Source organism: Zootoca vivipara, chromosome 3 (assembly GCF_965207765.1).
Source record: "Zootoca vivipara chromosome 3, rZooViv2.hap1.1, whole genome shotgun sequence".
NCBI classification, from domain to species: Eukaryota; Metazoa; Chordata; class Lepidosauria; order Squamata; family Lacertidae; genus Zootoca; species Zootoca vivipara.
Window position 1 is genome coordinate 1,852,516 of NC_142586.1, and position 11,994 is coordinate 1,864,509.

Here is an 11,994-nt window from a genome sequence, read left to right on the forward strand (position 1 = left end):
TCCCTCCATGAGCCGGATTGCAAACACAATTTTTGGCGTCTGCGCAGACGCAATTTTCGGCGTCACGGAAGCGAGTCCCTGCGCCATGCTGCACCGTCTTAGTGCAGCGCGCAAGCGGGCGGCTCGGTTCAGGGGCGGCTCGTGGGCTGGTCAAACAACCTCTGCGGGTCGCTTCCGGCCCATGGGCCTTAAGTTGGTGACCCCTGGCCTAACTAATGTTGCCTATGCTCTGGTAACCTCTAAGGTTGGATTACTGTAATGCATTATATGTAGGGCTGCCTCCGAAGATGGTTTGGAAACTTCAGCTAGTGCAGAATTCAGCGGCCAGGTTGCTCACTGGGGCAAGATGGTTTGAGTGTTTTACACCGATCCTGCTCTGACTGCACTGGACACCAATTAGTTTCCAGGCCCAATTAAAAGTGCTGTTTTTAACCTATAAAGCCTTAAACAGCTCAGGACTGCAATACCTCAAGGACCACCTCTTTCCATATGAACCTACACAGACCCTGAGATCATCTTCTGAGGTCCTTCTTCGTGTGCCTCCTCCACGAGATCCATAGGGTGGGAACACATGTTTTTCTGTAGTGGCTCCGCATCTGTGCATTGCTCTCCCCAGGGAGGTTTGCCTGGGGCCTTCATTATACACCTTTAGGTGCCAGGCAAAAACCTTCATCTTTAACCAGGCCTTTTTAAAATGTGGGGGAAGGATTATTTGGTTGTTTTTGTTTTGATTATGAATTTTGTGGTTTTATATTCTGATTTTATCCCGGTAACCACCCTGAGACTTGCAGATATAGGGCAGACTACAAATTTAATAAATAAAATAAAATATGTCAGTTGAAAACTCACAGCTGATCGGCACATTAAAAATGCTTCAAAACTCTATTTGCACCAGTTGTTCCTTCCCCCCCCCCTCTCTTATATTATTTGGAGCAATAGAATAAATGCAAAACACCCAAACCCACACAACATGGAAGCAGCCATGTACTTCAATTAGCCTTCATCATCACTGGTTTTTTCTGTGGCAGCTTGTTCATTGTTTTCATACTCAGAAGCATCCTGGTCATCGTGATCTGGCTGAGCCTCCATGTCCAGCTCATCTTCAGAGGCTTCCACATCCTCCTCATCACCATCCTCCTCTCCACAGGACTGGGCAGAATGGAGTTGTGAGCTCTCCCATTCTCTCTCAAATTCTCCATCTCCTGCTTTATTTTCATTATCACTACAGGAGAAACAGAAGAAAAATACTGCCCATTGGCATCCTCTGAAGAACAGCTGAATACATATTATGACCCAATCAGATCACACCCATAAAGAGCTGTTCTCAAATTTGTCAAACGCCACGATTTTGTGTTATTGCAATGGGGACAATGTTATTGCATTGTAAAATTTAGTTTCAACTTGTGTAGAATTATGGCTGGCATCCAATGCAGCACTAAGTCACAGGTCCATCCGGGCAAGGATTTCTGCTTTGTGCAGCAGGTCTGCCCCTCTTTTCCTCCCCCCACCATGTGCCCTGCACCCTCCCAGATACCCTCAAAGGAGGTATCTGCAGAGAGACAAAGCCACCCATCTTGGAATGCCTCATGAACAAAGAAGCCATCAGGCTACCATGCACATGTATTCAAAGAATGCACTGGTACAGAAGATGAGTGTCCCCCCGATGAAATGAATCATAAGCCCACAAGAACAAAGAACCCCTGGAGCAAACTCTAAATGCCTGCCCTTCTCCATCTTGACTGTGAGAAGACAGTAAGTGATAAAACCACCACTGTGTCCTTTCTTGAGGACATCCTGAAAGCAAGTCTCCAAACAGCCTGCTTTCTGTGTTAACAATATACTGTACAGAATAGCCTTGTTTTTAAAATTAGCACTCCGATGTTGGAGCCATGTATGTGGTTGGTCCTCATACTCATGGACCTAGCTCTGGCTATGTGCCAGTCAATCTAATCAGCCACAAGCCCAGCTAGGCCAACTCAATAAGAAGATATCAAGCTAAAATGACTAATTTTCCAACACGATTGGTATATATGGGGTGGTTCAGGGGATGGGCTCACAGCCCCTCCATTCTAGGGAACACTCCTGAAAAATAAGGGCAGCTACGGTATTGTCATGTCTACTAGGGAGCTCCAAGTCTGCTGTTGTTCTTCCTAAAGCTGCAAATAAAACCTCTTGGCTGCTTGATTACCTTGCCCATTCCAGTTCTTGCAGTTCTGATGTAATAACCTAATAACTGAGTAAAAAAAGGAAATGCACACTTAGCATAATCCCAGCTAGAGGAAGCATCCGTGGACTTTTAGGTTTTGGCAGTTTGCTTTACTTTGAGTACTTTTACCATCAATTCTTCAATCCACCAATCAACTGCAGGTATAAGGGCTGTGAATATTTTCACATTCTTTTGAATGGGTGAAATCCAACAGTATCCATCTGTCTGTAGAATGACCACAGTTGGCAGGACAGATCCCCCACCACCTCCCATACAGTCCCCTGCATACTCTCTGGAAAGTTGCGGAACCCACTAGACAAGACTGGGATGGCATGGGGGCCAGCAGAGGAAAGAAGAGGAAGGGGAAGCTCACTCACAAGATGCTGACTGTCACCCAATGGAGATTCAAGAGGAGGCGCAGACATACTACATGCATATGAGGCTTTGGATTTTAGAGTTCTGTGCTATTGGAATAAGCTACAGCAAAAGGGGCAGCTTGAGATTAAAGTTGTCAGTCTCCCTCTTAAAACATCTAGAGCAGGGATGGGGAATCTGTATCCCTCCCAATTTTGTTAGAGCACGGCTTCCATCATCCTTGATCCTTGGCCACATTGGCTGGGTAGCTGCTGGCAGTTGGAGTCCAACAACATCTGGAAGGCCACAAGTTGCCCATCCTGATCCATGGCAACCACTGGCAGTATTTACCTTTCGCCGTCTGCTGTCAAAATGTCAGAGCCACCACTGGAATGGTCCTGCAAAAGCATTTTTGTAGCCGTTTCACCTTTCTTTGAAACAAACTCTTCACATAGTCCCAGCTCTCGAAGAATATCAGAGTAATGCTTCTCAGCAGCTATTCGTGCATTTTTCTATATTTTAGGAGAGGTAGAGTAAAAGAATAACAACAAAATGCGTTACTAAGATACTCTTAAATTTAAAGAATATATACGGCTGTGGATGTGTACATTGGTTGCCAAACATCCATGATCTCAGAGCATGAAAATGTTGTGGAACACAAACACAAAGCTTTAGACAGTGTCATTTTTAAATTTGGTACTCAACACCTCTGCGCCGGCACACATTAAATGCTTAAATTACATATTAAAAATATTAAATCTTTGGATTACATATCTGCTCAGCTGCAGCTGGTTCGTCCATCTCTGCCCTTGACTTGCAGCTTTAGGTAGAAGAGAAGACACACTACCACAGAGCAATATAACATGTGCTAGAAATGAAAGCAGCAGACCTAATGTTGTTGCATTATTTTAAGTAAGCCGCTTGGGATCCTTCTGGATCAAAAGGCAGACTAGAAATCAAGCAAGCAAACAAAACAAGTGTAAATAATCACAGTTAAATTAAGTGGTGTCTCCTCTACCCTTCACACTGTGATGGGTGGATTAGGAATGCAGAGTACAGTATAAAATAAGAAGCCTTAACTGGAACATTACTGTACACAATTATAACCAGGAAGGCAGCAATCATTGCTGGTTGAGAAAGCACTGACAAATGAAATGAGGCATACAGAAGTGATGCAATGGCGAGACAGGAGACTGGGAAGGTGGCATAACTTACATCACCTCAATGACAGTTCTTGATCATCAGATAAAAAAGAAAGCTGGCACCCCAATATAGGAGAGATGTCAATAACCTGTGTAGCTTGTTCCAACAACAGTGGCCTCTTTTGCACTCTTTCTTCCATTTCTTCCAACTCCTGGAGATATTCTTTCATTCTCTGCTTTTCATGTTTCCTGTTTTTTTAATATACCACGACATGGAAATGGTATGGAATTTAATCATGAACTTTCACAGCAAAGTAAAAATAGAAGCAGCAAGACTATACTATGTTATACTCTTTGAGGGCCTGCTACTGAACTAATGCTCTTGCACCTATTGGGTCAGGATTTGGAGGATACATTAGCAGAATACCTGAATATTTTAAACTTCGATTTATGCATCTGAGCTAGACTTTGATGGGGATCATTTGCCTCAGCCCGGGTGTGTATAAGTCTCTGTAGCTTTCTTGCTCTTTCTTTTTGTTTTGTTCTATTTTTCTTCTTCTCTTCTTCTACCTTCCTTTTTTCCTCAGCTGACTCCCTAAATAACAAAATAAAGTAGAACGAAATAAATTTAAATTGAGAAAAGGCTTTATGGATTTTTTCAAGGATACACTTACACAGATCAAGAAGTAATGTACTTCACGCAGGTGGCAAATCCCACCCAAATATTATTTCATCTGGTGCCTGTGTCCTGTCTTGGAATACTGCCATGTTGCCTCTTTTGTGTAAGTATATTTTATTATTATATAAAAATATGTTTTATCTCTTTACCCTTATACATGATCGTGCTCAATTGTTTTTCTTTCTTTCTTTTTAATTGCTGGAATGTTTTGTTAGTCTTGTGATACATTTAATAAAAAATGATGTGAATGGCTGTGTGTCAATCTGAACTTTTTCTATGACTTATTACTGTAGATCATGGCATGAGTAAGAAGTTTGGCATAACTTAATATAACAGGAGATCCCCATTATGAATTTGATTGATGCTGGTACCAGCCGTATCTCAAAAAATATGTCCTGGAAGGCACTGAAGAGACACCCTGAGCTCCAAATACCTTGTGTAAATATCAGCACATGTAAATCTAGCAACTAATAACATCTAATCAACACCTGAATGGATGCCATCATGATAATAGTAAGGTAACTTTAAGACAGGAAGTAAACAAGGATAAACAGTTCAGTCATTGCTCACTAGATTCTTTCAACATTTTATTAAGCAAAATAAACAAAATGGGAAATAGGCAAGAAACCCCCAGAAGAAACAACAGAACAATAGAAATACTGAAATAGTAGGAATTGCTCGTCTCAATGCTCCCTTCCTTCTCCATTAGAATGAATTGGCTAAAATTATTACAAAAACCCTAGATTTTCAATTGTTAGTTAGCTCTCCAAGCTCCAAGAAAGAATTCTTACTTAGCACTCCAATGGAAACAACACAACCTTCGCTTCAAGGACAAGTATACCTTCCCCCGCTCTATTTCTTGACTTGCTATTAGTGTGGGTCTTGTGGTGAAATTGTCACGCTCTTTTCTATAAGCTTTTGAGAATAGTTAGGGATTCTTTCACTCACTCTTTGCCTGCTTAAATTGTAATTCTGCTTTCTGAAGCAACATTTATCTATTCTGTCACTTTCATTTCATATAATACACCAAGATTATTTTATTCCTCTGGTGTAGGAACTTCTTGTGGCTATTAGGTAAACACCTATTCATAAAGGACACACATCATGACTCTATCAAAGGACCCTAAACCTCTCAGTAGTCTGTGTATGAACACACATGAGTGTGGGACATGCATGTGAGTTCAGACATACATGCAATGTAACAATGTACTTCCTCTAATGCTCCACCGTGAGACTAATCAAAGATGGGTTTCCTTACCCTAAAAGAGAGCATAGCCAACCACCCATCCACAGTTCTCTGGAGACATGCATTGCTACAACCACTACATCAAGAACACTGAACTCAGGAAATTGTTGAGCCCCTTGGTCTTGTCAGTTGTGTAACTAGGGGAAAGTGACTGGTGCCCCAACACCAGACACAAGATCTGGGAAGAGGGGGTGCAAAATCAGCTGCTGACAATGGAGTGTGGCTTAAAACAATTATGGGGAGGAAAAGGACTTCCCCACCCGCCACCCCCATTCCCTGAAAGCCCCAGAACAGCACATGGACGAAGGAAAGAGGGGTTCATTTCACCTGAAATGCTTGCTCTGATGAAATGACTGCCTTAGTGCAACACCGAATTCCTCTCCAAAATAGCATGAATTTCACACATTCAAAGATAATCTTCATATTTTGTTATCAAAAAAACATGATTAACATGATTATGTTTAGTTGTCTACTTATGTTGTTAAACAAATAATCTGTTTAACAACAGATTCTGTTGTTAAACAGAAAACCAATAAAAATTACTTCTTTAAAAAAAAATCCACATGCAATTAGTAAAACCATTATAAACAGAGAATAATAGTTTTATTAATCCCATGTGGATCGTAGTTTTTAGTATCTTAGTATCTTATTGCATCAACATGGTTTAATTTTCCACAGGCAACTTGAAATTAAACTAATGACAATTACATCAGTCCAGGCCTGTGAACAGCTCACCTGACTGCTTGCAGTCGTCGTCTTGTAGATTCTGTAATTCTTGGAGATACAGATCCTTCACAGCCTGAAGGAGATGAATTTGCATTCAAAGACCTCATCTGAGGCTTCGCTCTTGAAGAGGCATAGGGCCAGCGTGTTTCCTTTAATTTTTCTTCATCCATTTGAATGTCCTCAAGAATTTTCTCTTTGTTGGACGCTATATTTGGTGTACAGAGATTGAAGGGTTCACAGGCTGTAATGTGTTTCACATTCTTCTGTCCCTGAAGCCGCTTCAGGAATTTTTGATGTAAACTTTCAAAATCTGGGACCTTGGCTTTGGTCTTTGGTTTGTGTTCCACTTCTTTAGTCAGCTCAAGATGATTTTGCTGCCTATTCTTATTAATGCCTCTGTTTCCTAACCTACTGTTAGGGACAGATGAATTGCGCAGAAGCTCTTCTGATCTCATCTGAATTCTAATATCTCTATAAAGCTCTTCTTCCTTTAGCCTCTCATTAATTTCTGAACTATAAACAAATTTAGGAACTGGCTTTGCTTTGAATACTTTTGCTTTCTTTTCTGGTGAAGAAATGCCCTTCAACTGCATTTTCTTCATTTCTTTCTTTTGTGCTTCCCGCTCAATAAACTGAAATGGCTTTTGTGAAGCTAGAAGGATCTTTCGCCTTCTCTCTCTTAGTGCCTTTCTACGTTCTTCGTTTTCCTGCATAATCTCATGATAGAGAGGGACAAAAACATAAGCAGGCACTGGATTGGCTCGGAATTTCTTTTGACATTCTGCTTCCTCCTCCAATTCTTTCCTCAGCAAGTTATTTTCTAGTTCAATCAGTGACTTTGACTTTATGTTCTGTTGTTTTATCCTAGCTTCTCTGATAGTCATCTGGAAAGGCTCAGGTATTGTGATCTTTGGGGACCACTTTTTTTTCTTCCTCCTGCTCTTCCTCAAAGTCTGTAATTTGGATAAAATACTTTGGTTGCAGTGAGAATAGTCCTCCAAAGATGACCCATCCCATGAATTTTCAGCTTGCTCCTTACCAAAGGTTAGTGATCTGTCTTCACTGTCATTTTCTTCTAACTCTAATTCTTTATCAGATATATGAGATAAATCTGAATGAAAAGAATTGTTCAAATCAGGCTCAGAAAATGATTTACACATATTCTGAGGTTGAAAGGGGCTTGGCTCCCAAGATCTAAAAGGAAATAAAAACGTGAAGGTTAGTTCTCTGCAAGCAGCAAAATATAACCAGACTGCTTTGATGAATAACAGAATGGAGGAGCATTTCAAGTCTAAAGAATCCCACCAGTATAGCAGGTTGGCCTATGTGTCCTAGCTCATCACCTGTGTTACCAGAAGCCTGAAAAATAGCTCTCCCCAACCTGGGTGATCAAAAGCAAACTTAAACTCCACTTGCTCCTTATGATAAAATGTACAGTTTAGTAAAATATTTGTATTAGGACCAGGCAACCTTAGGCTGGATGTTTGAAAACAGTTTTTAAAGGGGGGGTTGAGTTAAATCATGAGGTTAATCAGGGGTCAGCAAACTTTTTCAGCAGGGGGCGGTCCATTGTCCATCAGACCTTGTGGGGGCCCGGACTATATCTTTTTTAAAAATATGAACACATTCCAATGCCCCACAAATAACCCAGAGATGCATTTTAAATAAAAGAATAAAGCAAATAGTTACAATCATACAAAAATATACATTGCTATTACATTTCATTAATGACATTCCATTTATAATTGACCCGCCTAACAACAAATAATGACAATGACAACAAATCAAGGCTTGACATATCTTGCTTTGCATGTCATCCATCTATCCCATAGACTGGTTTCGCCTTTTAAGTTGTGTTACTGAAATCAATGCACTTTTCGACGATATTCTAATTTTCCGAGTTTCACCTGTACTCATGTAAAAACATGCTGATTTCCAGACCATCTGCGGGCCAGATTTAGAAGGTGATTGGGCCGCATCCGGCCCCTGGGCCTTAGTTTGGGAACCCTTGTCTAAAACTTGTTTCAGTCTTAAAATGGCAACAGGCAACATTGCTGAAGACTTAATCAGATTAGAACCATGCATTGCATTCACATTTGTTTCAGACACAGAGAGAAGCAAGGGGAGAGTTCCCTTCAAAAATACTAAGAAGTAATAGTTAGCTTTATGTCTGTGATCAGAACTCACATCACTGGTCTCCTGTAAGACAGAGAATAGAAGTAAAAATAAGAAGGATTCCTATTAGCAAAACTGAAAATTAATTTTAGAAGACACTCCCTAAGGAATATCTGCGCAGTGTTCTAAAACCTTTGGAAAACCCTAAGCAAAAGTAATTTGTTACTATGAATAGGGAGACAGGCCATAGCTCATGCAGAATGTCCCAGCTTCAATCCTTGGAATTTTCAGGTGCTGCTGGGAGAGAACTTAACTGGAAACTCTGGAGAGCTGCTCCCAGTCAGTGGAGACAATACGGGGTTAGATGAATCAATGGACTGACCTGGTATTAAAGCAGCATACTATGTTCCCGAAATTTCATTTCAGTCCCATTTCAGTATTTCTGTCCTAAACCATGGCTTCAGATTCTGGTGTAAGCAGGAAGCCTGGTTAGTCTTAGCATCAGCTAATGCCACCATCCAATGTAATAGTTAATGAGTGCTAAATTCTATTCATGGTGTTGGGAAAGATTGAGGGCACTAGGAGAAGGGGACGACAGAGGACGAGATGGTTGGACAGTGTTCTCGAAGCTACCAACATGAGTTTGACCAAACTGCGGGAGGCAGTGCAAGACAGGAGTGCCTGGCGTGCTCTGGTCCATGGGGTCACGGAGAGTCGGACACGACTAAACGACTAAACAACAACAAAAAAATCCCTAGGAAGAATTTATACTCCAGTCCAAAAGGATCGAGCGGGGAAGAAAGTGGATGCAACCCTGCACTCCCAATTGCTTAAGCATAGTTAAGCAATTAGCAGTATTACACACTCGGTAACTCTGAAAGTTAAATAATTACCTTCTGACATCTATATCTATATCTATATCTCTATATATAACCTATTGTACACCATAATAGTTGAACCAATTCTGACGTTTTCAGTAGGATTAAGGAGTTTATCCTACAGTTAAGGATATTTTCAAACAAATCAAGGCAAGAAACACACACACACACACACAAAATACTCAGTTCTCTTCCTTGTTCAGCTGTTCTTTCTGAGTTACCTGCAGGGAAACAAGTGTGGCCCGATACAAAAATCTAGAACGGAAGGTTCTTCGGCAGTTTAAAAAAATTAAGCTGTTGGAATATAGTAAATAAAACACTGTTTTGGTGAGATTACCAGCATGCAGATTCCTCCATACTATAAACGCAGTGGCTATTTCATGCAGGGGTTCCATTCCTGGCCCCTGCATGTCAGCAAGAGCACACATAAGCACATCCCACCCCATTATGCCCTGTTCCGTCCCGTCCCACCCATTCTGCCCTCTTCCAGGTCCAAAAGACCTGCACGTCGGCAATCACGTCTCAACCCCTAAAAGGGTTGCTGCCTGTCACTACAACATTTAACATCTTCAGACAAATAAGACTACAAAAATAGATTATAAACCATACCTATCAATCATACTATGGGTCACATCCAGATTTGATAAAGGCTGAACATCTTTTAGATACAGTTTATTCCGATACATGTTTTCCAATTTTGCCATGGTCTCCAGGTGAGCGTACTTAAGCTCTTCCAGCTTTAAATAATATTCTTGATTTGAAAGGTACATTTTGGAGAGGTCTATCCAGTCTCTGCAGTCGGCGTGCCCAGTAGAATGCTGCTGTTTCTTAGGACTCAAACTATCCTAAAACAGAATATTATTATAATGTTTTCATTTTCCTTGGAGAAATACCGGTAAGTATAAAATGCTAGTAATTTGGTCAAGTGGTAGGTGCCATAAACTGTGGAACTCAGCATCTCTCAGCATTGAAAACGGCTGAGACATGATAAAAGGAGGGTCCAATCTGCATGACATCATCCTATAGCCAAAGTTGCTCAACTGTAATAAACATTTAAATCTATTTTTATTTCTAATTTCATATGAATACTTGCATTTTATCAACAGATATACTACAACACTGTGCACCTTTCTGGTTAGCTGCATGTAAACTCATTTCGACTCCTTTCATGTAAAGCTCATTAAGAGATTTGTGTAGGCTTAGTATACAAATACCATCTGGTTCCTATATAAGCCAATACCAATACTGTCCAAACAGCAGTATTTGTGACTTACAAATTCCCAGAAACATTACCTATGCTTCAATAAAAATGCAGTAAGAGAAGCTCTGAGGTTTTTTAACAATCAAGTGGTGTATAAATTTTATGAAATAAATAAATAAGCAAAAACAGTAAGAAGATTTAACTTCCACCTAGCATAAACCCCCTCCCTGCTCTTTGGCAATATAGTTGTTTACCTTCTAATTACTGGGTGGGAACATTCTTCATTATTATTTATTATTATTCTTTCTTTATGGTTATTGCACGTGTGCGTGTGTGTTTAATAGACCTTCAGGAGACAAGGGACTATTAAGTTTAATAAATAATAATAATAATAATTTTAAAACAACAACGCGCTCCTCCCCTCCGCTCTTTTGCCTCGAGACATGCAGCAAGTGCCACTTTTCCTGGAAAGGAAAGCAAAGAACCCCAGCCAGACAGGGAGGAAGGGGGAAGGCGCCTCCTGCCGTTTCCTCCCGCGGCCACCAGGGGGCACCAACCCGCCGACTCAGGCGACGCGGGCGGCTGCAGCGGCCTCCCCCGCTTCCGACCTACCCGCCTACCTGCCGCTCGCCGCCCCCCGGCGCGGGCCTTCCGGTCTCCCTCTCGTAAAGCGCGACCGGTGCCCTGGTGCGCGGGTCTACCGGCGTGTGGAGGCAGGAGGCCGCGAGCAGGGCGGCTCGGTGGGCCGCGTCCATGGCTCTCTTCGAGCGGGGCAGCGCAAGGCCGCTTTGCCCGGCTCGGTTGCCAAGGCGACGGCGCTACGGCGGCTCCCACGGGACAGAAAGCCCTCGCCTGCTCGCGAACGCGCGCTCTGGAGCCCCGGCTCCGAATCCAATATGCTCTTCTCATCCTTTCTCTTATCTCCTGCATTGTAGACTTGGAAGGGACCCCAGGGGTCATCTAGTCAAACCCCCTGCGATGCAGGAATCTCAGGCTGAAGCATCCATGACAGATGGCCATCCAACCTCTGTTTAGAATCCTCCAAAGAAGGAGAGTCCACCACCTCTCGTGGGAGTCTGTTCCACGGCTGAACAGCTCTTAAAGTCAGAAAGGTTTTCCGAATGTTTAGTCGGAATCTCGTTTGGGACAGCTCTTAAGATATTTGAAGATGGCTAACATATCTCCTCTCAGTCTCCTCTTTTCCAGTCTAAACATCCCCAGCTCCTTCAAGTGCTTCTCATAAGGCTTGGTTTCCAGACCCTTGATCATCTTGATCGCAGTTCTCTTCACACATTGCAGCTTGTCAACACCCTTCTTAAATTGTAGTGGTACTATTACTTCCCTTGATCTGAACGGTATACAGTGGAACCTCGGTTTATGAACACCTCGGTTTATGAATTTTCGGTTTATGAACGCTGCGGACCCATTTGGAACGGATTAATTCACT

The 11,994-nt window shown here is 41.9% G+C and overlaps 1 protein-coding gene across 6 annotated transcripts; it reads right to left on the reverse strand.

Annotated features, from left to right (window-relative positions):
* Positions 1-792: 792 nt before the first annotated feature.
* On the reverse strand, positions 793-11,576 carry FAM161A (FAM161 centrosomal protein A). 6 transcript variants are annotated; one of them, XM_035110432.3, is made up of 7 exons: positions 11,168-11,576; positions 9,956-10,191; positions 6,363-7,547; positions 4,130-4,297; positions 3,852-3,951; positions 2,912-3,072; positions 793-1,222 (listed from the first exon to the last, which is right to left on the reverse strand). In XM_035110432.3, exons 1-7 carry the CDS (start codon positions 11,300-11,302, stop codon positions 994-996), a joined length of 2,214 nt encoding a protein of 737 aa, XP_034966323.3. In that variant the 5' UTR covers positions 11,303-11,576; the 3' UTR covers positions 793-993. The 6 variants fall into 6 exon arrangements, with proteins under 6 accessions (XP_034966323.3, XP_088521614.1, XP_060128291.2 ...); XM_088665488.1 differs by having other exon boundaries at positions 11,160-11,492; XM_060272308.2 differs by lacking the exon at positions 4,130-4,297.
* Between the last annotated feature and the right edge of the window lie 418 nt (positions 11,577-11,994).